This window comes from Hyaena hyaena, unplaced genomic scaffold, assembly GCF_003009895.1.
Source record: "Hyaena hyaena isolate Hyena2069 unplaced genomic scaffold, ASM300989v1 scaffold_122, whole genome shotgun sequence".
Classification (NCBI taxonomy): Eukaryota; Metazoa; Chordata; class Mammalia; order Carnivora; family Hyaenidae; genus Hyaena; species Hyaena hyaena.
The window spans coordinates 683,484-707,572 of record NW_024080754.1 but is presented as its reverse complement, the minus strand read 5'-3'; the positions used below and the strand labels follow the sequence as shown (position 1 = coordinate 707,572).

The 24,089-nt window shown below is 40.2% G+C and overlaps 1 protein-coding gene across 6 annotated transcripts in view; it reads left to right on the top strand.

The window, feature by feature from the left end:
* LOC120235132 (amyloid beta precursor protein) overlaps window positions 1–24,089 on the top strand; it is a 272,417-nt gene that overhangs the window by 111,044 nt on the left and 137,284 nt on the right. For all 6 annotated transcript variants that reach the window (XM_039237295.1, XM_039237294.1, XM_039237293.1 and 3 more), the window contains exon 5: window positions 884–1,077. In XM_039237295.1, the coding sequence (XP_039093226.1) occupies window positions 884–1,077 (194 nt within the window). The remainder of the gene's footprint in view (window positions 1–883; window positions 1,078–24,089) is intronic.

Here is a 24,089-nt window from a genome sequence, read left to right as displayed (position 1 = left end):
TATACAAAAAAAACTTCTAATTTATTGTAAAACATATTTTCTTTATAAAAAATAAGAACTTTTTGGATCTTAAGAAAAGAGACCAGATAATTTGAGGCTTAGCTACCCATCTAATATCCTCATTTTCTTTTCTTCTTGAGTTTAAAAAAAAAAAAAAAAATGTTATCAAGAAAGAAAACTGACTTTAATTCCTATGAGGTGAAAATACGCTCTGTCATATTTTCATTGTTTATCCATGTGTTGAATTATTAATCTTTCGTCTGTCACCAGCGGATGCCTTCAAAGCTTGATGTTAATCTTGATTTGTGCAAATTTAGCAAATCCCAGGAAAGCAAAAAGATGTTGAAAGGGAAATCTCTAATTTAGACTATAAGTTTTGATTCACAGCAGAGGATAATTTCTTTTCTTTCCAGGATTGCTATTCTGGAAGTGAGCCAGAAGAGTTCGAATTTATAGAATAAGATACATCCAAGTGAGAGAAACTTCCATCGATAATGGAGATGGAAGTGAGCAGCTGGGGTGTACATAGAGCCATCATGTCTTCCTGATCTGCTAATGACCCCAGAAAACATTGGTTCTCTGATACCTATTCACAGTACAGTTTTCTTCTATGTCTTATTTCCCAATTAATTGCCGTTCCGGTTGCTTTTATTAATTTCTATAGTGTAACAACATATCCTTCTTAAATAAGTAGTAAACAGGTTTAAAAGTAAAGGTACCAAAGTAGTCTGTGCTAAAGAAACTTGTAAGCTCACTCAAGAAGCAAATGGTCCTTTCCGCTGTCAAATGGCTCGTGGTATATTGGGTCTCTGTCAATTATGATATTTGGGACTTTCTTACAGTGAAACTGATCCACGCTCACTGTTTTCTCCTTCCCTTGCAGACCTGTAGTGAGAAGAGTACCAACTTGCATGACTATGGCATGCTGCTGCCCTGTGGCATTGACAAGTTCCGAGGGGTGGAATTTGTATGCTGCCCGCTGGCCGAGGAGAGCGACAATATAGATTCGGCAGATGCAGAGGAAGATGACTCGGATGTCTGGTGGGGCGGAGCAGACACAGACTACGCAGACGGGAGGTAAGCTGGCCTTTTTTGTTGGTTTTCTCGTAGACACCAGAACTTCTAGCGTATCGTTTTGTCTCTTCTATACATGTACCTTTACATTTCTCATTAAAGGGACCTCTGCCCACTCCCGTCAAAGTTTGCTTATATGACAAAAATAAAATCTAAACCAGGAAGTCCTATTATGGTAATGGCCAACTATTTAATCTACTTGATCAACCACCACTGAGTTCATTTTAGGTGTTTTATTTCAGTCTCCAAAGTTGGGGTCAAAATACCACTGATACTATAATAGGCGGTTCTGTAGAGAATTAAAATCTGAGTGAGTGACTGGCATTCTATGTTGGTCTATAATTTAGAAATATTTTTTAAACAAGATTTTGGGATTACTTCATCAGGCAGTGGCTAAGTCTGAATTTTGTTAAAAAAGGTTGGTTTTGCCTGTTTTTTGTTCATTTTTTGGCACTTAGTCATCTCTTCCTTTGTGAGCAAAGTCAGAGGCGTTCATAAAGGTTTGCTTAAAGTTTTTAACTATCTTTGCTTTCATGATAGTTACAAGAATAGGGGCGCTTGGGTGGCTCAGTCGGTTGAGCGTCCGACTTCGGCTCAGGTCATCATCTCACAGTTCGTGGGTTCGAACCCCGCATCGGGTTCTGTGCTGGCAGCTCAGAGCCTGGAGCCTGTTTCGGATTCTGTATCTCTCTCTCTCTCTGCCCCTACCCCGCTCATGCTGTCTCTCTCTGTCTCAAAAATAAACCACAAAAAATTTTTTAAATAATTATATTTTCACCTCTTTGGGATCTTAATCCCATAACTTCTAGATTCTTATGCTTTATTAAAAGCAAACCTCTATATTCAGATCATAAAATTATAAAACTAGAACTTGGGGGTTAGAAAATTTATCTACTTCAGGGGCGCCTGGGTGTCTCAGTCGGTTGAGCATCCGACTTCGGCTCAGGTCATGATCTCACAGTCAGTGGATTCAAGCCCCACATCGGGCTCTGTGCTAACAGCTAGCTCAGAGCTTGGAGCCTGCTTCGGATTCTGGGTCTCCCTCTCTCTCTGCCCCTCCCCCATTCGCACTCTGTCTCTCAAAAATGAATAAATAAAAAAAAAATAATTAAAACAAAAAAGAAAGATGATCTACTTCAGTCCTCAGCTTCATGCTCCATCATCCCCCAGTGGTGATGATTATCTCACTTCTCTTCCTTCAGGGTCCCCTCAAATGTTCCCTGGTATCACAGATTCTCCAATAGAACATTAAGTATGAACTGTTAAAACTGATGGTTATTAATATAAAGTTTTCTGACTTACAGAGTCAGGTGCAGATTTTTTATAATGTATTTTGTAGAATTTTTAAAAATAATTTTACAAAAGTACGACTAGGTCTTATAAATATATAAGGAATCCTAATTGCCATTCTTGGCAGTTAATATCAGATTTCTCTTTAGTGGTTACTGTCCAGGTTTACCTTAACTTTTTTTGTTAGTTAAGTTCTTTTGTGTTCCCTCTTTGCTAGATTTAGAAAAATTGTGTTCAGTGTAGCAGGACATAAAGCTAAACAAACTAACAAGTAAATTACAAAGAAGGAGACAAAGAAATAAGGGACAAGTCAACTATATGCTTCACAATATTTCTTTCTGTTTGTGAAAGTTGGAAGTTCAGTAGAATAAACTCCTTCTCTGAGGCCATTAAACATCAAGGAGAACAGGATTTGCCAATGGGAAAGCGCCTGAGCTCTTTTTCCAGGGGGTGGGTTGATTGTGTGCTGGGCCATGGCTGGGCCCCTCGCCTGTACTCCATGAGCCAGGTGGAGAGAAACATCTGTTGGTTTGGGTTTAATTGCTGCATTGCCTAAAAGTTGAAATTGCCTCGTTCTTATTGCTTTTATGGTAGTTTCTTCATATTTTTCTTCAATCATCTCTAGAGTTGAAAGTTTCAGAGTGAACTTCTTGAAAAAATTCTTGTCATCGGGGCTTTTACTATGCCAGTGCAACTAGTGTTGAAAAAGGAATCTGAAATTGGGCGGCCATTTTCTTTGTTCATAGTCTGTTAGATACTTGATCATTTCCCATCACCAGATTGACTCCATACTTTGTCAACAACCTAAATAATGGCGAGTAAACCAAGAGAACTCTGTGACTGCTGTTAAAAGTAGACAGCTAGCAGTGCACTTGTAACCCTGTATCAGGGTTGGTGACCCACCATTCATGACCATTCATATAGAAGGGACTTCTGTAATTAAGAACGGGTATTTGGGGGCATCAGGGTGACTCAGTCGGTTCAGTGTCTGGTTCTTGATACCGGCTCAAATCATGATCTCACAGCTCATGGGATCAAGACCCACATCGGCCGCTGCACGGACAGTGCAGAGCCTGCTTGGGATTCTCTCTCTTTCTCTCTGCCCCTTTCCTGCACATGTGCATGCACACGCATTCTTCCTCTCTCTCAAAATAAATAAACTTAAAAAAAGAATGGATATTTTTGTTGTATCCTGAGAGTGACAGGCTTTTGCCAGGCTCTCTTACTTTCTCAGTGAACACATTTTTTTTTAATGTCTTGTAAAACCTACTTTTTATTGGTAATAGATTTTGATGTGTCTTTTTTTTCCTTCTGCGATCCCTTCAACTTACTGACCTCAATGAAAACATTACTAACATGATACCTTATGAAACCCTCTCCGTGGCCCTTTCTTTTCCTACACCCCTTCTGGAAAGAGATCCACAGGACTTCCTGGCCTGGCCTGGGGTTCCTCATTTATTTATTACTGTTACTCAGTAATTAGATTCTTTGATATCCAATCTCTCTGGTTATACCACCATCGTCTGTTGCAATCACCAAACTGTAGGATGCTAGTGTGCCAGTCTTTAATGTTGTTTGTTGTTTTTTTTAATTTGCTGTATTACCACAACTAGGGCATCTATACAGTAGGTTGTCCAAGCCAGATTTGACCCTAGGACCACAGTGTGTAACTAGGTTTTATGGTTATATTATCTATCTATATCTTTAGCCATATCACCATCCAGGTTGGCATCCAGTTGAACTGCTAGCTGGCTCCTTCCTAGTCCCCTTTATTTTAATTCCGTTTCTGCTGGCTGCAACACAGATCTCCCTGGGATTCTGTCATCACTTAGAAATACTGTACCCATAGGGTTTGTCAGCTTGAATTCCTCTCGGACCAAGATCTTCTCATCTTACACCCGAAACACTCATCGGGTCTTATTGAATTTCACCCCTTTCGTATTCTCCTCCCCAATTGAGGCTCTTAGTCCATTATCCTCTTTTTCTTTTTTTCCCCTTTTTTTTCTGTTTTGGTTGGGAGGGAGTGCCCTTTCTAATGTGGATGGAGCCGATGGGTAACCATTTTTACATATCCATTTGAATATCCTGGAGTTATTGATACCCGTCACATTTTCTTACCAATTTTTGTCAATCTTTTGTTTTGGGAAAAAGTAATTTCTCCCTTTTAGTGCTTCTGAGTTTTGTAAGGTTGCTGTATCCTGTCTTGTAACCTTACCAGTTAATTCTGTTTCTTATTCATGCTGTGACATCAGCTGGGATCTTAGTGTTAGTAGATGTGCCTAATTGTCACGTTTGATGACCTGTCACCTTCCGTGTAGCAGCTGACCGAAACCACCTTCATTCTCCTTGGCTCCTGGCATCATTCTCCTTCATGCTCCACGCATGACCCCTAAATAGTCCTGTATCGTGAATTTCTGCATCATGGTACCTGGGAATTTATAGGCGCTTGTGCATGTTTGTTGAGTAAATTCATGAATTTTCTTGATATCAGCCTGAGGTATCTTAGAGATCCCTCAGCATTTCTCTCTCCACCTTCTTCCATTTCTTTGTTTCCCATTTTCCCTGTCATGATTATATTCTATCTGAATACAACTTGATTACCTCCACTCCTTTTCTTGGATTTTTTTAAAAAAATGTATTCAAGATCTTTTTTAAAGGAGTTCTAAGTTTTCCTACAGCAAAATTGACAGAATGTACAGAGAGCTCCAAGACACCCCTTTCCCCCTCATACATGCGTAGCCTCTCCATCATCAACAGCTCCTACCAGAGCCATATGTTTGTTACAATGGACACATTATCATCCCACATCCCTACTTTACAGTCAGGGCTTGGCTCACCCTTGGGGTTGTACATTCAGTGGGTTAGGACAAATGCTTAATGACATGTACCCACCCTTATAGTATCATACAGAGTGTTTTCAGGAAAAACCCTTTGTATTTCACCTATTCGTCCCTCCCCCCATAGCCCCTGGCAACCACTTATCTTTCTCGTCTCCATAGTTTTACCTTCTCCAGAATGTCACATCATTGGAATCATACAGTGTGTGTCCTTTTTCAGATGAGATTCTTTCACTTGATTAGTAATATGCATTTAAGATTCCTTCCTGTCTTCTCCTGGTTGTCTTTCTAGCTTGTTTCTTTTCAGTGCTGAATAATATTCCATTGTCCGTGTCTGGATGTACACAGATTATTTGTCCATTCATCTATTAGAGAACAGCTGGATTGCTTCCAGGTTTGGGCAGTGTGAATACAGCTGCTATAAGCACCCATGTGCAGGTATTTATATGAACCTGAGTTTTTCTCTTTGGGTAAATACCCAGGAGCTCAATGGCTGGATTGTATGGTAAGAGTATGCTTAGTTACAAGCAAGCAGCAAGCGGTCTTCCAGAGTGGCTGTCCTGTTTTGCATTCCTACCAGCAGTGAGTGACAGTTTCTGATGGTCCACTTCCTCACTCCAAGTGGTGTCGTCAGTGTTCTAGATTTTGGCCATTCAAATAGGGGTACAGTGGTATCTCACTGCTTTAATTTGCATTTCCCGGATGGTGTACGACGTGGAGCATCTCTTCATATGCTTACATGCCATTCACATATCCATTTTGTTTTTTAAATTTTCAGTCTCCCGTATCATTTGCTCCTTCACTTCTCCCCACAGAATGCTGTTTATGTCCTGAATTGCCGCTGCCTGAGTTCAGATCATCGTCTGCCGGCTACGAGCCTAACTTCTGTGACTGTTCCTCACACCCTCAGAGGCTTACTTGCTCCTGTTACCCTGGTGCCTTTTTTTTTTTTTTATCTTAAAGGGACTCACCATCCCTTGACTTCCATTACTTGGCATTCATTCTACCTGACCCACAAACCTCTGTTTATTCTCTTCCCACATCATTCTCCATGCCTGTGTCATGTTCCTATTTTGCTTTTCTGATCTTATTGACACTTGGTAGGAAATATTGGATGATTTTCTGCAGCCCAAAGGAAAGCTCACATTCCCTTGTAGGCCATCGGGAAGTCATTACTTGGCCCTAGGCTTCATTTCACCATTATACATGTGCCTCACCTTACCTACTGACCCCTCCACACCCTCGGCCTTTTCTTTGTCTAGGCTATTGATCCCGCCTTTCTAACCTCTTCTGAAAATGTGTTTCCTTTTTCAGAAGATGGGGTTAATATACCACAAAGACATTTGTCGATTCTAAAATGCTAGACCTGTAAAATCCTATGTATTTCTTAACCTTCACCCCAAAAGACCTCTTTTATATGTCTGCTCTGATTATCCCTTGAAATACTTTGCTTCACTATCCTACCCTTGCTTTGTATTATTTTATTTATATTGAGTTTTCTTCCAGTTAATTGTGGTCATTTCATTTTTTATCTGACACAATTCAACCTGTAGTTTATGTACCAAAAATGTCTCGCACATTGGTCTTCAAGAAATATTAGCCAAATCAGTTATTTATTTTCAAACATTTTTCAGGGGCACCTGGGTGGCTCAGTCGGTTAAGCATCCAACTTCAGCTCAGGTCATGATCTCACAGCTCGTGGGTTCAAGCCCTGGGTCGGGCTCTGTGCTGACAGCTAGCTCAGAGCCTGGAGCCTGCTTCAGATTCTCTATCGCCCCTTCTCTCTGGCCCTCCCCTGCTCACGCTGTCTCTCTCTCTCTCTCTCTCTCTCTCTCTTTCTCAGAAATAAATAAAATATTAAAAAAAATTTTTTTCATAGCTTTTGGTAAGGACTTCATGGTCCATAAATAGATGTTATAGACTCTTGTGTTTCAGCTCAGATGTGTCTCTTAGAAATAAAAGGTGAGCAGATAATACACATTTATACTTTCTAATAGCCACTTTTAAAAATGACAAGAAGAAGCTGGTGAATCCATTTTAACATATTTTATTTAATCCAGTATATTCAAAGATTATCGTTTCAACATGTAAATAGTATAAAAAGTTATTAATGAAATATTTTGTGGGCTTTTTCTTTCTTTCTTTCTTTCTTTCTTTCTTTCTTTCTTTCTTTCTTTCTTTCTTTCTTTCTTTCTTTCTTTCATACAAGGTCTTTAAAACCTAGCGTGTGTTTTATGCCTGCAGCCCATCTCATTCAGACGTGGCACATTCCAGATGTTAAAGAGTCACATGGCCGGTGGCTCCCGTACTGCACATCATAGCTCTCGATATTCCAGATTTCTAATCACCCTTTATTTTCCATGAAGACAATGGATTATATAGCCAGTAATACATTCTGAGGTGGAAACCTTAATTTTTTATTACTTTCGTACCTGTCCATGTTTTTCAAATTTAAAAGAATTGTTTTGAACGGACTCTAGTTAGTGTATGAGGTTCCTTGTATCCCTTCACTTTTCAATGTTTTCCTGTTAGCCCTGCAGGCGTGCATTCCTTTATTCACATCTGGCAAGGGGAGTGTGACTTGCATCCGTCACACTGGGCCCTCCGCCAGCTGGCCGCTTCTCGGTTCCAGGAGCTGGCCCTCCTTGTGACACTTGAAATGCAGAATCGGAACAGGAATTTAACACATCTTACTTAAAACGTCCTCTGGGGACACCCTATGACGGTTCTTGAAGAGGAGAAAATGAAGCATTATTCTGATCCTCCTAGAAACAAAATTTGATCCACAGTTCAATATACACTGTGTTGGTGGGTAGATAATGAGATTTGTTTTGGTAGGAAGTGAGGGTTTTGCTATGGCTAATGCAGCATTTAGAAGAACATTCCTCGTGGGCTGAGCTCTGTTTTATGACCTTATTGAAAACGAGGTCAGTCTTTCAAAAGAATGAATGTGGAGAATTAGTTATTTGTAGAGCTCAGTACTTATTTCTCCAGTGTTAACAGTAATGAAGTTCTCAGACCTCCTCAGAATACCTATTCATGAGATCAGTAACGTAGCTTGCTTCCGTTAATAGTATGCAGATTCCAACCATCATGGGTAAGAATTTCCTATGGGAAGGTTCATTAGGAGACTAACAGATGCAGTCTGGCCTTCTGAGTGTGGATCTGGGGTGCAAGTTTGCTCCCACCTGGACCCACAGAATCAAACCAGAAAACCGTCTCATCCACAGGGCTTGTTGAATTTGTACAGCAGATAACAAAATAACATAAGGGAAGACCCTATTACAGCACTTTCCTCTTGGGTGTGGGTCCTTCCTCTCTGAAGTAGGTCCCCACATTTTTCTCCCCAAAGCAGAATCTCAGATGATACAGTTTCTTGTTTTCAGGGTTGCAAACATAGGTGAGTCTGTTTTGAGAGGTAACCTTAGTGTATCTTCTTAGATAATGAGACGATATACTTTTTTTCCTTTTTAATTTTAAAAACAAAAGCACTTAAAATAGATCCAGATCCAGATGACTGATTGCTTTTGGCTGTATCTCACTGTGCCCTTCTTTGAGCTGTATTTTGTAGCTCAGGAGAGTTTTCTTTTGTTGATTAAGATTTCCTCAACAGTGTGAGTGCTAGTGTGTGTGTGTGCGTATGTGTGTGTGTGTGTGTATACATGCATGTGTGGGCACCTGGGAACACACAATATCTTAACAATACTTACTGAGCCCATGCAGGCAGCTGAATAACTTCTGGCGGTCTTGCTCTGCCCTATACTGTAAAAGCTAGCCCAGCACCACTGATTTATCAGAGTGCTGAGGACCCTTTATATCATTATGATTTCTTATATTTTAAATTATCTTACAAAAGTAAGAATAAAGGAATAATGAAAAATAACTTCATTTGGAAATTTCAATAAAAATTAATATAGTAAAGGGGTGCCTGGGTGGCTCAGTTGATTAAGCAGCAGACTTCAGGTCAGATCGTGATCTCAGTTTGTGGGTTCGAGCCCCACGTCAGGCCCTGTCCCCAGGACAGCTCAGAGCCTGGAGCCTGCTTTGGATTCTGTGTTTCCCTCTCGCTTTGCCCCTCCCCTGCTCGAGTTCTGTCTCTGTCTCTCAAAAAAATAAACGTTAAAAAAAATTTTTTTAAAGAATTAATAGAGTAAACATTTTCATTTGCATTAAAATTTAAGTACAGTAAACCCAGATTTTTTATTCCATCTTTTCTAGATTTTGAAGGTAGAGGTTTCTGAGATGGGTGGTATTTTTTTGAATGGAACTACTAATCAGTCACCTGCTGTGCACAAACCTGGACTATATTCATCTTATAAATACCAATTGCAGATTTAAAATACACCTCTATTAGGTTACATCCTGTTGTACTTTTTGGTTTTTTTCTTGTGTTTTCAGTTGATAATTGTAAAAAAATCAATACTGTAAAACTTGGAGAGCTCTTAATTTTGTTGAAGAGATAAGAGCTCTTTCCTGTCCATAATTACAAAATATTCCTAAGTTTGGATTTAAAAATCCCCATTAGATTCATCCATCCTTTTTTTTTTTTTTTTTTTTTGTCTTTTCATTTTTACATTGGTTCTTTACTTCTGTTCACTTTGGTACACCCTCCTGCCTTTGGTATTGGCTGTTTCCAAACCACATCCAAAAAACTTTGTTGCCTAAAGATGATAAAAATTTATTGTGCAGCATCCTACAGGAGAAGAAAATGCTGGCACACATCCTTTTAGCAAAAACAGTGAATGGTGCCCTCCTTCTTGGGAAATGTCTCAATGAATGAGAATCGGGTATTTCCTTTTTGTTCTTAGAATTCCAACATTGCTCCCTTTTCAGTTCTTGGGCCTGAGAAAATCTGTCTAGAATACCATCATCTGAAGACTCATGGTTTGTGGTCTTGCCTCTGTGATCAGTTTCATTCATAGGCCAATTTGTCTAATATTTGTGAAGTACCTCCTGTCACTCTTCTTCTGTTTCCTAATGTGGAAAATGAACATTTTTTATTTTCAGTTGTGTTCGATGAAAGTCTCCTGACTTATTTTATACCTTCTGGAAAGGTGATGCAGTACTTGGAAACGGAGGAATAAAACTATGATAATTTTCCTGTTGCCTCATCCTTGAAAGCAATTCCTTCAGCTTTTCTTTTTCTTTTTTCTGTTTTCTTTTTTTAAAGTAGGCTCCACGCCCAATGTGGGTCTTGAACTCAAAACCCTGAGATCAAGAGTTGCAGGCTCCACTGACTGAGCCAGCCAAGTGCCACTATTCTTTCATTTTCATGTTATTTGATCTTCTTTAGTTGGAAATAGTCAATGGGAAATGATGAAGTAATTCTTGGGATGTTAAAAATAGGAAAATGTTGCAAAAATTTTAGTTACATAAAAAGTTGCAGTGGACTGGTAATAGTAATTACAAGATAAAGTTAGCTTTTATTCAATTTTTAAAAAATAAAATCTCTCTAAAAAGGGTAAAAGTCAGAAATATCGACCCTTATAAGAACTGCTCAAAATGAAACTCATAAAATTATGTGTAGTGGATCCTCATGGTATTTTGAGGGTTAATAGCTGATTGTATTTATCAGGGGTTTATATTTATTAGGTCTCTGTGACTTGACACATTAAAATATTTGGCCTTGGGACACCTGGCTGCCTCAGTCAGTTAATCATCCAACTCTTGATTTCAGCTCAGGTCATGATCTCAAGATTTGTGTGTTCAGGCCACACATCAGTCCCTGACAGCATGGAGCCTGCTTGGGATTCTCTCTTTTTCTCTCTCTCTGTTCCCCTCCGCCCCCCAGTAAAAAACTTAAAAGAATATATGGCCTAATTTTCTACAAACTAGGGACTCAACAAAGACTAATGGCGCTCTAAACAACCACTAAGAATTAACATTCCAGATATACAGTTTTTAAGTTAAATTGCATCAGAAGCCTCTAAATATTTTTAAGCTGGAAATACTGGAAAAAAAAAATGCTAGGACCTCTGGAATATTTCTAATGACTGTTTACCACCTTTACTGTGGTTACTACTTGAATATCTTTTCATGGCTTCAAAAAATGAAATAAAATAGAATAAAATGGCATTGGAATTATGAATGAAGGTAGTAAGATTCATCTCTATCTGAACTTTTGAAGAAAAAGTCCATTTTGGGGCGCCTGGGTGGCTTAGTCGGTTAAGCGTCCAACTTTCGCTTAGGTCATGATCTCGCGGTTCGTGGGTTCGAGCCCCGCGTCGGGCTCTGTGCTGACTGCCAGCTCAGGGCCTGGAGCCTGTTTCAGTCTGTGACTCCCTCTCTCTCTGACCCTCCCCTGCTCACGCTGTCTCTCTCTCTCTCTCTCCTAGAAATAAATTTAAAAAAAAAAACATTTAAAAAAGAAAAAGTCCATTCTTAGAGTAGCATTCCTATTTGAACCAAGGAACTATTTTTTTTGTCCTTCCGGGTCAAATTGGACCTCTTTACTACAAATAAGGAACAGTAGGCAAAAATTTCAGGAAGTACAAGTGACAGTCATGAGACTTGCTCAGCCCGTTAGCTGTTGGCAAGCTGTGTGTGATTTTAAAAAGTGAATAAATAGACATCACTTTAGAGCAGTGGTTCTCAACTGAGGGTGATTTTGCTGCCCGGGGGACCTTTGGAATTGTCTGCAGACATTTTTCAGTTGGCACAGCTTGGGGTGGTAGGGACCGGAGTTTGCTGGGTAGGGACCGGAGACACCGTGAGGCATCATCTCCCTACACACGGGACAGCCCCACAGCAAAGGAACGTCAGTAGAGCCGAGGTTGAGAAAGTGGTTCAGTGGTTTCTTCAGTACTTGAAGGCTTGGGAAATGATTGTTTCAACAACAACAAAAAATTCTTCCAAGATTTTGTCTCACCCCCATCTCCTGCAGACAGGAAAGCAAACACTATATTCAAGAGAATATAGGTCTCTTGAGGGCACTTTTGTACAGATGGGAATGCTCAAGATGAAAACAACCTTTGCAGACATCTGCATCCATAGCTTAAAAGACCATCCTCAAAATGCACTCAAACACAAAGATGATTCGGGCTTCTTATTTGGACCCAGTTACTTCCTAAATTCTAACCATTATGTCAGTTGTGTTTTCCTTTTGTTAGTATCACTACTCTCCATTTTGACTACAATAAATATTAGCATCTTTTCTGGAGCAGAATGATCCCGTTTGGAAATATTTGATATTTATGTAGAAATATGTATACTTCCTGTCTTTACTTAAAATGTTTTTTTCATTACATGCAACTAGAAAAATTAATGAAAGTATGGTATTTTCGTAGAAGGTTTTGAGTTAGGAAAAATCACCTGTAATTTGACCTCATTGTAAATTTTGTGTTCTTATTTGTTTTTTCTTCATATGGATAGGTTTTTTTAAATTGTTTTTTTTAATGTTTATTTATTTTGAAAGAGAGAGAGAGAGACAGAGCATGAGCAGAGGAGGGGCATAGAGAGAGGGAGACACAGAATCCGAAGCAGGCTCAAGGCTCTGAGCTCCCAGCCCAGAGCCTGATGCGGGGCTCAAACCCGTGAGTGAGATCATGACCTGAGCCGAAGTTGAACGCTTAACCAACTGAACCACCCAGCCACCCCCATATGGATAGGTTTTTATTCAGTTGTGGCTAAAATACCAAATTTTTATTTTTAAGTAATATTTTAATATTTAAAAATACATTTATAATCTCCATATCTATTCCTTTAATTATGTATATTCCTTCAAAGTTCATGTATCCATGTGACTGTTGTCAGTCATTCCTTTTTCTTTTCTTTAATATGTGTTTTTAACGTTTATTTATTTGTGAGAGAAAGAGAGAAACAGAGTGCAAGTAGGTGAGGGGCAGAGAGGGAGACAAAATCTGAAACAGGTTTCAGGCTCTGAGCTGCCGACGTGGGACTCGAACCATAAACCATTAGATTATGACCTAAAGTCAGAAGTTTAGCTGACTGAGCCATCCAGGTCCCCCTGCCTTTTTTTTTTTTTTTTTTAATGTTACAGGGCCATGCTTTTGAATTCCTTATTGACCCTAGATTTTCTTCCCATATTATATAATAATGGCTTGAAGGTATATTTCCAAAATTAGTATTACTGACTTAAAAAGCTAGGAATGTTTTGACAGTGTACAAAATGGATCTCAACAATGTTTAAGCTTATTTACAGTGAGATATCAACAGTGAATGAATTTATTTATCATTGTATACTCCCCAGTACTGAATTTAAATTGTTGTTATTAATAACATAGCCACTACCTCATCACCTCTAAGCTTTCAGGGTCTTGTAGGCTGAGTTTCATGAGAGTATAGACTAGGTTTTAGTGCCTTCTTATAGCTTTGTCTGCACATGACTGGGAATAACCATAGTAGATGTTATATAGTCTTGCTATGTGCAAACCACTGTTCTGAACACCTTGCAAATGTTAACTTATTTTATGTTCATGGCTTTTTCATGCCTGTAGTTATTTGTTGAATGATTTAATGAATTTTGTTTGGGCTTTTCCAAAGTTAGGAATAGATTTGTGCTGATATATCTGTAGTTGAAGATTTCATTTGTTTTTTGTTTGTTTTTTGTTTTGTGCCAAGCAAATAGTATAGGTATCTCAAATATAAACTTCAGCAGAACCCTTTTGCAAATTCTCATTCCATAAATTCTACATTCACAAAGTATAATTAATAATCTGTACTTTTCTCATTCAGCTACATTGCTTCCATTTCACCTAAAGAACACGTATAAGTCATAACTTTAATGATTAATGTTTTTAAGCTTATGTATTTATTTTTGAGAGGCAGAGAGAGTCAATGGGGTGGGGCAGAGAGAGGGAGAGAGAGAATCCCAAACAGGCTCCACACTGTCAGCACAGAGCCTGACATGGGGCTCGAGCTCACAAACTGCGGTGCTCAGCATGCTGAGCGCTGTGCATTTCCAGTCATTTCCCAGAAACCTGAGCAGAGGCCCATACCGGCAGATACTCAGTGTAAGGGGGGAAATCGTGGTCGTGATCATTACTGCAGTTTGCATAAAAAGAGTGCTATGGCTCCACTTCTGGTAGCACAGTGCTGGGTGTAGATGAAACCTGACTGAACTGTGGTCTGTGTGTTCCAAGGACTTTTCTCAGAAAATAATCACCGGATGGTAGTAGGGAGTGACATGCATGGATGCATGTCACAAATACAATATTGGTGGTTTATGAAAACTTATCATTGAATCATGCAGTGTGTTGTTCACAGGTTGGCTTGGAATGTGGAGACATTCGTGGCCTCAGCTAGTATCAGGCTGTCGTGACAGCACAGGTCTGTTGGCAGATCAGTACTTCCCTCTGTCTTTAAAATTGGTTTTGACAAAGAATGAGAGAGGCTTTATTTGACGGAATCTTACTTAGATCTCTGGAGTTAAAATCCTTTGAATATATAATCTTTCAGCCGCTTTTCTGCCTTGCACTTTGAGAAAATGGTATTAAATGCTCAAAGAGGGGAAAAACTAACCGCTTTGGAGGAGAATCACAAAGTGAATCATCGACATGATAAATTACAGCCTTAAATCTTTGCCAGTGGATGAGTCAAGTGGAATGGATTTGATGAAACAGTTTGTGGCTTTGCGACATAACTGTCACATTGCTGGTTGGCAGCTCCCAGCGCTGTTTGAGGCTGCAACTGTGTCACCGTGCCTTGTACTGAAATAAGGGGACTAATTTGAAAATGATGAATAGGAGAATAGCAGAAGCTTGCGTTTTCTCTGGAGGCAACTGGCTGCCAGCTCTGAGGTCTTATTAAAAATGCTGAATTTCTGTATTTAATAAGCTTGGACCTCATGCAAATCAAGAAGAAAACCAAAACACTTTAAGAGTCTTAACCGGAGTCCAGTTGTGAGGCCAAACCAGTGAGGTTTGGTCTGATTTCCAAGTACTAGGGAACCGTTCATTTTGTAATGGTTACTTAGAGGGTTGGGTTATTCACTGCCAAGGATTTGATGCCCTTGAGGAAAGGAAGACCTTTTTGTCCTCCAAATGTCTTTTAATTAAACCGTTCAGATTTCCTGGACTACAAAATAGTAAGAAAAGAGGAAGAAAATCTAGATCCTCATGATTTTAACCGGCTCCTGCCAGTGGTATCCTCAAAGGTTATAGTGTTTGAGGATAGTGTTATTCTCATTGTAAAACCCCTAGTTTAGATGGGATTCACTATTAGTCTATGTAAAAGTGGCCCTTAAAAATACGCATTACTCATTTTTCTGGTTTCTTTTTCCCCTTGGCCTGAGGCTCTTATGTCAGCATATTAATGCCCGAAGAAGTTTCTTTTACTTGAGCCATGTCCTTCATCAAATCCTTGGTAATAATAAATTGTATGCTGGAACTTTATTTGGTAGTTAGTAATAATAAATTAGCTTCCAGGAAACCTAATACAGGAAATCAAGCTATATAGTACATGATGTCTGTGTCTCCGCATCTAAGTCTAAACTAGTACCAAGAACTTCTCACAAAAAAACTCAGCAAAATTTTGATAAACCTATGTATATTTTGGAGGGAAGCCATTCATAAAGAAAATAATTTGGGGATATTCAAAACCGTTTCTTTTGATGAGAGGTAGAAAATAAAGAAAATCTTTCCCAAGTAAGGACTAACTACCGCTTCCTCTTTCACCCTCCATACTTACAAAGTCATACTTGAAATGTTCATGTGTAAAGTTTTAGAGGGTGGGATTCTTCTACCTAACAGAAGCTGGTGGTCACCCGAATTATCTGTGTATGTCCCCCATCTGCATGAACTATTGATGCTTTATTTGTTTTGAAACGGTCCTAAAGAATAGTGTTCTTTCCTCCCTTCAAAAATAGGCTCCCTTATCTGAAAATGAAATTGTTTCCTCACGTAACCTGTAGTAAACTTCCTGTAAGGAGTTAGACATTAAAACAGTAGTCTTAAGTAGTTAAAGTTCTAAAATGCACACCATTTTTTAAAGAAATGTATTCATTACTGTCAGATAAGTACAGTCGCTCAAACTGATGATTTCATGTTCCATTTATTACCTGTAGTAGTTTTGTCTACCATTTATACATATGTATTGTTCATATTTTGTACATATGTATTTTTATATATTTACTTATACAAAACATTGTTATTTATTTGTAATTGAGCAAAACAATATGGTGTTGGTAACATTATTTACTTAACTCCCCCTCCCACCCTCCCACACAGATCATATAAATATAAATATATTTTTGTCTTTGGTAAAACTAAATCACTGATCATATTTAAGCAGCTTCAAATGAGGGTGATTTTACTTGCATCAGATGTTACGGTTATCCTTAAATCAGTAAGATTCCTGTAGGAAATAAAAGCATTATATGTAATGTTTTATTGACCCTGACCTCTTTCCCCTATTTCTTAATTAAATACATAAACCAGTACCATACAGTTTAATACCAGGCATCTCCATAAACTTTGCACCTGAAGTGCAAGCTATGAATGTTTCTATAGTTTTATATAATCCCAGTAATAGTGGTTCCTTCAGCTCCACATCTTATAATGTCTATTCATGTCTTGTCAGTTTCAAAAATAAGGGAAGGACACACTGAAAATCTCTCTGGTCGTGTTGACACATTTGAAGGCACAGCAGATGCGTGTTCATTGTTGTCATTTATGTCCTATTTTCTACCAAACACATTTTGCCCTTATTATAAATCACTATAAAGAGAACTGAATACTGAGCGTTTAATAGGCTCTGAATGTTTGTGCACTGAATAAATTGTTCTAGTAAAGTATAATGTATAATTTTGGGAGGATTTACCCAAAGATATTCAAAAGTCCAGTACAGTGTTGGAAGTTCCTTGAAAGTACATTTATGGGATAGCAACATTTTATTGAGAACAATGGTAAGTCAGTCTGTATAAATGATTTGTTATTGTGTTATCCTTGGGTCCTATATTGCAATTTTCTTTGCCTCTGAGACGATTATTTGAATTTGGTCTTCCTACGTTTCGTGCCTAGCAACCTGTTGCCAATCTGATGTGGACAATAACTGTATCTTGGAGTGCGCTGTAGATATCTACTCCCCCCTTATGTCATACCAGTAGTTATGAGATTAACGTTAGGCACTAAAAATGTTAACATAACACTGGCTACCAGACTGGAAAAGAGATTATCATTATGATGGAAAGGACAGCATTACACTTGGAATCATTTAATGATGTCTGTAAAGCAGATCTGCATAAAAGGTGTGGTGAAGAAACAGAATTCCAGCATAATAGATGCACCCAGAGAGTTGAGGAAAGAAAAGACTCGTTAGTAAATTCCATGATTCTTGCTTCAGAAATGTCTTCGAGGTTGAAAGTACACTTTGAGCCGAATAAAATCTTCGGCAGCCTATTCCTTTACATCAAACGTGGAAGAAATGACTGTCACCTGTTATTGTGGTACTTGCTTTCAGAACGGAGTTAAAAGATATGGTAGCCTTTGAAGTAAAATGCGAAACGGGCTTGTGCGTGGTACCTTGAGTAGAACTGCGGGGGAGGGCAGGCCAGGGCGGGGCTGCTAGGTCCTTGGTCAGTCGAATAGAAAAGCTCTCCATAGGGCATAATCACTGGTCTCCTACTCCTGGTTGGATAATCATGGCTGTTAGAACATGTTCCTTTTTAACTAGGTCTTTAAAAGGAATTGTGAGCCTTGTAATAATTATAACCAATAGTAATAGATAATGACTTCAGCACATTTCATCCTAGATGAGGTTGAGAATGTTATTAAAATAGGTTTTGGTAGGAAACAAATAATGCTATTCCTATTTTATGAAAAGTGCATATGTAGCAGTCCTTTTTATTTTAGGGAAGCAACACATTAGAAAATATGATTTTTTTCGGATTGGAAAATGGCAGTAAAAATTAACATGGAATCGGTTTGGGCACTTTGGGACATTTTAAATAGAAATTCAGTAGATATTCAAATAGCAGTTAGATCATTCTACTCTCGACTTCTGTGTATTTGTAGATCTTCAATTTTATATGTAAACTATATTTCAGGAATAGTTCTGGGCATCTGGGTGGCTCAGTTGGTTAAGTGTTGGACTTCGTCTCAGGTCACGACCTTGTGGCTCGTGAGTTCGAGCCCCGCATCCAGCTCTGTGCTGACAGCCCCGAGTCTGGAGCCTGCTTCAGATTCTGTGTCTTCCTTTCTCTCTCTGCCCCTCCCCTGCTTGCATTCTCTGTGTGTGTGTGTGTGTCTCTCTCTCAAAAATAAACATTAAAAGATTTTTAAATAAAAAAAAAAAGAAATAGTTCCAAAAGAATGATGACATCTTTAACTTTACCAATAAGTAAGGGCAATTCCATCACAGTGTTAATCTTTTACCTCCTGGAACATGCTATTCAGTTGTTGCCCTTTAAGTGTTTTATATGCCCTTTGGGTGGTAATCATTAGCTTCAAATGGTTCTCAGGAGAATCTTATAGTTACTGTTACTGGAAAATTGGGACCGAAGAGTCCTACACCTGTCAACACGATACTGAAGCACTTAGGTTTTACAAAACTGTTTACCAGGGAGTCACAGGACAACAACATTGCATTTCAGGTAATTGAATGATGGTGGCACCAATCACAGAGGAACCAGATGCTGAGACCACACTTTAGAGCATGTCTGCACCTGGTCCAGCTTCATCTACAACCCCCTGCCGGTGCTGAAGCACACCTAGCAGCACTGACATGCGTAGAACATTTCATAATGAGGTGGTCTGTCTCACCTCTTCCCATTTGGGGAGTGTTCTTTTCTAACATGCACATTGGTAAATTGACTCTGTATGTCACATCTTTGTCTCGAGTACTATATATAGGACATCTGTGATCTTTGGTCATGAACCCTTAATAGGACTGAATATGCTCTTGCTCTGTCTTTGCTATTGACAGACAAATAAGGTAATAGTTTTCCTCATAACCTCTTTATCTGCCTAATCAAAGCATTGGTGCAGATAGACCCAGATGCTTCTGGAATTTCCATATAAAGCACCTTAAGGTTAATAAGCCCTTAGAACCGATTGATTTTGCTTTTTCTCAGAAACCTTTTTTCTCATATAACTTGTTTGTCTTCATTTCCAGTCTTTCTTTCCTAAGCATTCTTTGCACAGGCTTTCGAGGTTTTTTGTTTGCTTCTTTTTAGCTTACCTGACATCACTGTATTTTGTTTTGGTTTGTTTTTAGATTTCTGACTCTGCTTATCACTCTTGGATTATTATAGCTTTTCCTTTACTGGACCCTTCGCCTTCGTTGCTGTAACCTGCACCCTTGACTTTATATACCAGTTGGATTTATCAGCCGTGGCCAGCTAGGGTCAGTCCCCCAAGTGGGAAGCTCGGGTATCTATATGGTAAAATTAAAGAACTGAAGCCACATGGATGGTTTCCTAATGCGTCCAAGAGAGAGTTCTTAGTTTCTAGCCCCCACGCCCATCTTGATTCTCTTAAAGCCGTTCTGTCATAGTAATGGCCCCACGCCATCTCTTAGGAGTTACAGCTAAGTGCCTGGGATTCATGTTACCCTTGCCACAGATCTTGCCTGTTCTGGATTCATGCATGCCCTTGTCTCCCATCTTGTCTAGTACGACCCCAGTTCCAGTATTTCTTGCTGGAGTTACTGTCGTATCCTACTGAGTTCTGCTCCCATTGTCTCTCTGCTATACACCCCCTCATTTCCACATACACATCTTAAGCCACTCTGTATATAGCAGCCAGGACATGGAGTCTGTATGTGTCTGTGTGTGTATATTTATACTTATATTTATATTTATATATAAATAAGGCTGATCGTGGAACCCCCAGACAAAGGTTTGCTAGTGGCTTTCCAGTACACTTAACCACCAAATACACAGAGGAAAAGCAGTGAACCTTTTTGTTGGGATGCCGAGGATGACGTTGACTGGAACAGTCACCCATCATGTACTTGGCATTCTTATTCAGGTTCGAATGTATTTGACCCAGCGTCTCTGTGCCTGCCCAGCACCACCACCCTGTTCCTCTCTCTCCTCACTGCTGTCTCTGTATCACGCAGAACATGGCAGGCCTTCCCCACCCTGCAATTGACGAATCTCCCGGTGATGCTTTCCCCAGTTTTCTAGGTTTCCTTTTATCCTTAGCCTCAGCCTCACTGTCCTGTTCTCATAATGCATTCCCCTGACCACTTTGCATAAACACCCTCCACCCATATTCTCAGTCTTCGCAGCCTATTTCTTTCATCCTCACATGAATTATACCTTAGAGTACTGTATCTGCCGATGGTTTTTCTCTCCCCTACTAGAATGTAGGCTCCCTGAAGGCAGAGATCTTATCCTTCTCTCTTTCAGAGCCTCAGATCTGGCAGACTGCCTGGTGCGTAGTTGATATCTGCTAACATTTGTTGAATGAATGACTTTTCTTCTGCTATTGTAGTAGGATGTTCCTGATTAGGCTCTTTAATCAATGCAGAAAACATCTCCTTGGGGAATTTTTCCGTGGATCACTGAATTGGGAGGCAGCTTAAATTATGCTTGTGGGGAAAGAGGAGAAGCAGGGCAGAACAGGGTATTAGACTTCAGAAGGCTAGATTGTGTCTCTAGTTACATAGGATATCATAACAGGGCATACCGGCAATTCAGAAAAAGAGGAACTATTCTGGTCCATCATCTGGGGCCTTTCAAAAACAGTAGTTCTTAAATTTTAAGAAAACAAAAACATGCATTTCTGTTTACCTAATGGAAATAGAAACACAGTGCCTCCCAGATCTATATATTTTTCGCCCAGATTTCTAGCGCTTTATTTCTAGCTGTTGGCTGGAAGCCCCTCCAATACTGTCTCATGGCATCCGAAATCCATCCAGGTCCAAGCTGACCCTTCTTCCTACTTTATCGTCTGTTACCGTCAATAACCTTTCCACAACCAGTTGCTCCAACTCGACACATCAGCTTCGTGCTGTCTCTAACCCCCTTCATCCAGTCACCAGCGCTGCTGTGATCTTTTTCCAAGCTCTCGCCTCCCTCCTCCTCCTTGGCCAGGCTTCTGGAAGAGCTTTCTCCCACGCCCACCTGTCACTCCTCCACCTGTCTGGCCTTCATACTTCTGCCAGCTCATACTTCTTGCAATACAACTACTTTAGCCACTCTTCTGCTTAAAGTTTCTCTCCGAGGCTCTGAATCACTAGTAGAATGAAGACAGACTCCTTAGCCTTTCAAACAAGGTCCTTTGTAACGTGTCTGCATTTCACTCCATTCCCAGTGCCCATCCTGTCCCCCAGCCACACTGAGCTACCTGCACTTCCTGTGTTTACAGGTGCTGGGTCCGGTCTCCTCCATGCCCCTTGGCCATCGTCTTCTCTGTAGATGTCTGCTCACTCATCAGTTCCCCGCTCACCTCTTAACCCTCTAAACCCGTCTCTCCCAAGTCCTGTTAACAGACTTTTTTAAAATCCATGACAGCTAATGTTCACATCTCTTACATCATGGTTCTGTGCTCATTTGTATATCCATCTCTGCCAGACCCTGAGCCTGGGCAGCAGTTAGGACTTTACTAGGCATTGTACCTGATAAATAGGACTGGGTACCTGGGTGGCTCAGTCGGTTAACGTCCGACTTCAGTTTAGGTCATGGTCTCACTGTCTGTGAGTTCAAGCCCCACGTCGGGTTCTGTGCTGACAGCTCAGAGCCTGGAGCCTGCTTCCGATTCTGTGTCTCCCTCTCTCCCTGCCCCTCCCCTGCTCACACTCTGTCTCTCTCTCAAAAAAATAAATAATTAAATAAACATTAATTTTTTTTTTAAAAAAAGAAGAGGTCTTTATAGATTTTTTTCTGAAATAATAAACTCCAAGGAAAATACTGTATATGAAGAACCAATGATAACTTTTAATTTATATCATTTTCAAAACCTAATAACAGTAAAAGGGAAAGAAACATTTGTCATACATAAATTTAAGCCCTAGTCTCATAACAGCAAATAGTTTTGGTATTTAGTGCTACTGTGTGCTTTTTCTAAGTGCTTGGAATATGTTTACTGCTCACAGCATCTCGCAAGGTGGGTAATGTTTTCATCCCATTTTAAAGATGGAGAAACTGAGTCGTAGCAGGATAAGTCTCATGTCAACGGTCACACCATAGCTGGTGGGTGGCTTTCAAGAAGGTGCCTTTAATTCCCACAGTGCTTCCCCTCTGTGTGTCCCAGAGAATGAGGGCACAGAATTAACTGGAGTGAACTGCGGTGTGATTTTCCCTTCAGGAGAATTTTGAAAAACGGCTGTTATCAGTGATTTAACCTAAAAAGTAATGGCGCAGTCGGTTAGGCTTTGGCTCAGGTCATGTCTACTGGTTCGTAAGTTCGAGCCCTGCATCGGGCCCTGTGCTGACAAGTCAGAGTGTGGACCTGACTTTGAGTTCTGTCTCCCTCTCTCTCTGCCCCCCACTTCTTAAAAATAAACATTAAAAATTTTAACAAAAAACAAGTAATGCACTTCCACATTAATTTTATTTATTTATTTTAATGTTTTTTAATTTATTTCTGAGAGAGAGAGAGAGACAGACAGACAGCATGAGCAGGGGAGGGTCAGAGAGAGAGGGAGACACAGAACCTGAAGCAGGCTCCAGGCTCTGAGCTAGCTGTCAGCACAGAGCCCCATACAGGGCTCGAACCCACGAACTGTGAGATTATAACCTGATCCAAAGTCAGATGCTTAACCGACAGAGCCACCCAGGCGCCCCTCCCCATTCATTTTAGTCCACATTTGTTGCATAGTTCATGCAGGGTCAACACGTGATATTTCAACTCTATACTTTCTCAAGTGGCAACTACAGATACTTTTAAAAATAAACTTCAGGACAAGGAAGCAGGCTTACCAGAAGACGAAAAAAGTTGCCTCACCAGTGGAAATGAACTAAAAGTTTTACTTCTCCAGTACATGACTTGCCCATAAATCTGGCTGATCCAAGACTTCCATCATCAAGCAGGCTATGCTTGTCTTTAGTTTTTGTCTTCATCTTTTCCATCCAATTTAGAATACTTGTTTCAGGGCCACCTGGGTGGCTCAGTCGCTTTAGCGTCCAACTCTTGATTTCCAGGTCGTGATCCCCGGGGCCATGGGGTCGGGCCCTGTGTTGGGCTCCACACGGAGCGTGGAGCCTGCTTGGGATTCTGTCTCCTCTCTACGCCTCTGTTGCTCTCTGCCTCCCTCCTTCTCTCTCTCTCTGTGTCTCTCACTCTTTTTTTTTTTTTTTTTTAATATTTTTATTTCTTTCTAGGAGAGAGAGAGAGAGAGAGACAGCGTGAGCAGGGGAGGGTCAGAGAGAGAGGGAGTCCCAGACTCTGAAACAGGCTCCAGGCTCTGAGCTGGCAGTCAGCACAGAGCCCGACAAAGGGCTCGAACCCACGAACCGCGAGGTCATGACCTAAGCGAAAGTCGGACGCTCAACCGACTAAGCCACCCAGGCACCCCTGTCTCTCACTCTTTTAATAAAATAAAATACTTGTTTCAAGTTGTAAGGACAAAGGGGAAAGGGAGTCCTTGGGCTTGTTTTAAGGATAAATGGCACTTTGTACCACCTGACAATGGGGGCAGATATACCCGTGGGGCTCCACCGCAGGCTCTGGGGAAGGACAAGGGATACATTGTTGCAGGAATTGGTTTCTCTTTTCACAAGAAAGAAGAGGAAAGCCCACAGAAGCGGCAGGATGCCTCCCTTCTAAGAACAAGGTTCTTCACAAGGTGTCCTTGAAAGAAAGATGAGGCTGCTGTCTTGCTTTGTGGCTTTTCTAGAAAGCTTTGTAGCCACCGTATACACAGACCCATCTGTCGCTTTATATTAGTCCCTGTGTGTATAGACACGGTGGAAAACGATGCGAGGCACATAGGATTTGCAGAAAGGATGCCTGTTCAGAGCATTGTTCTCTTCCTATTCTCTTT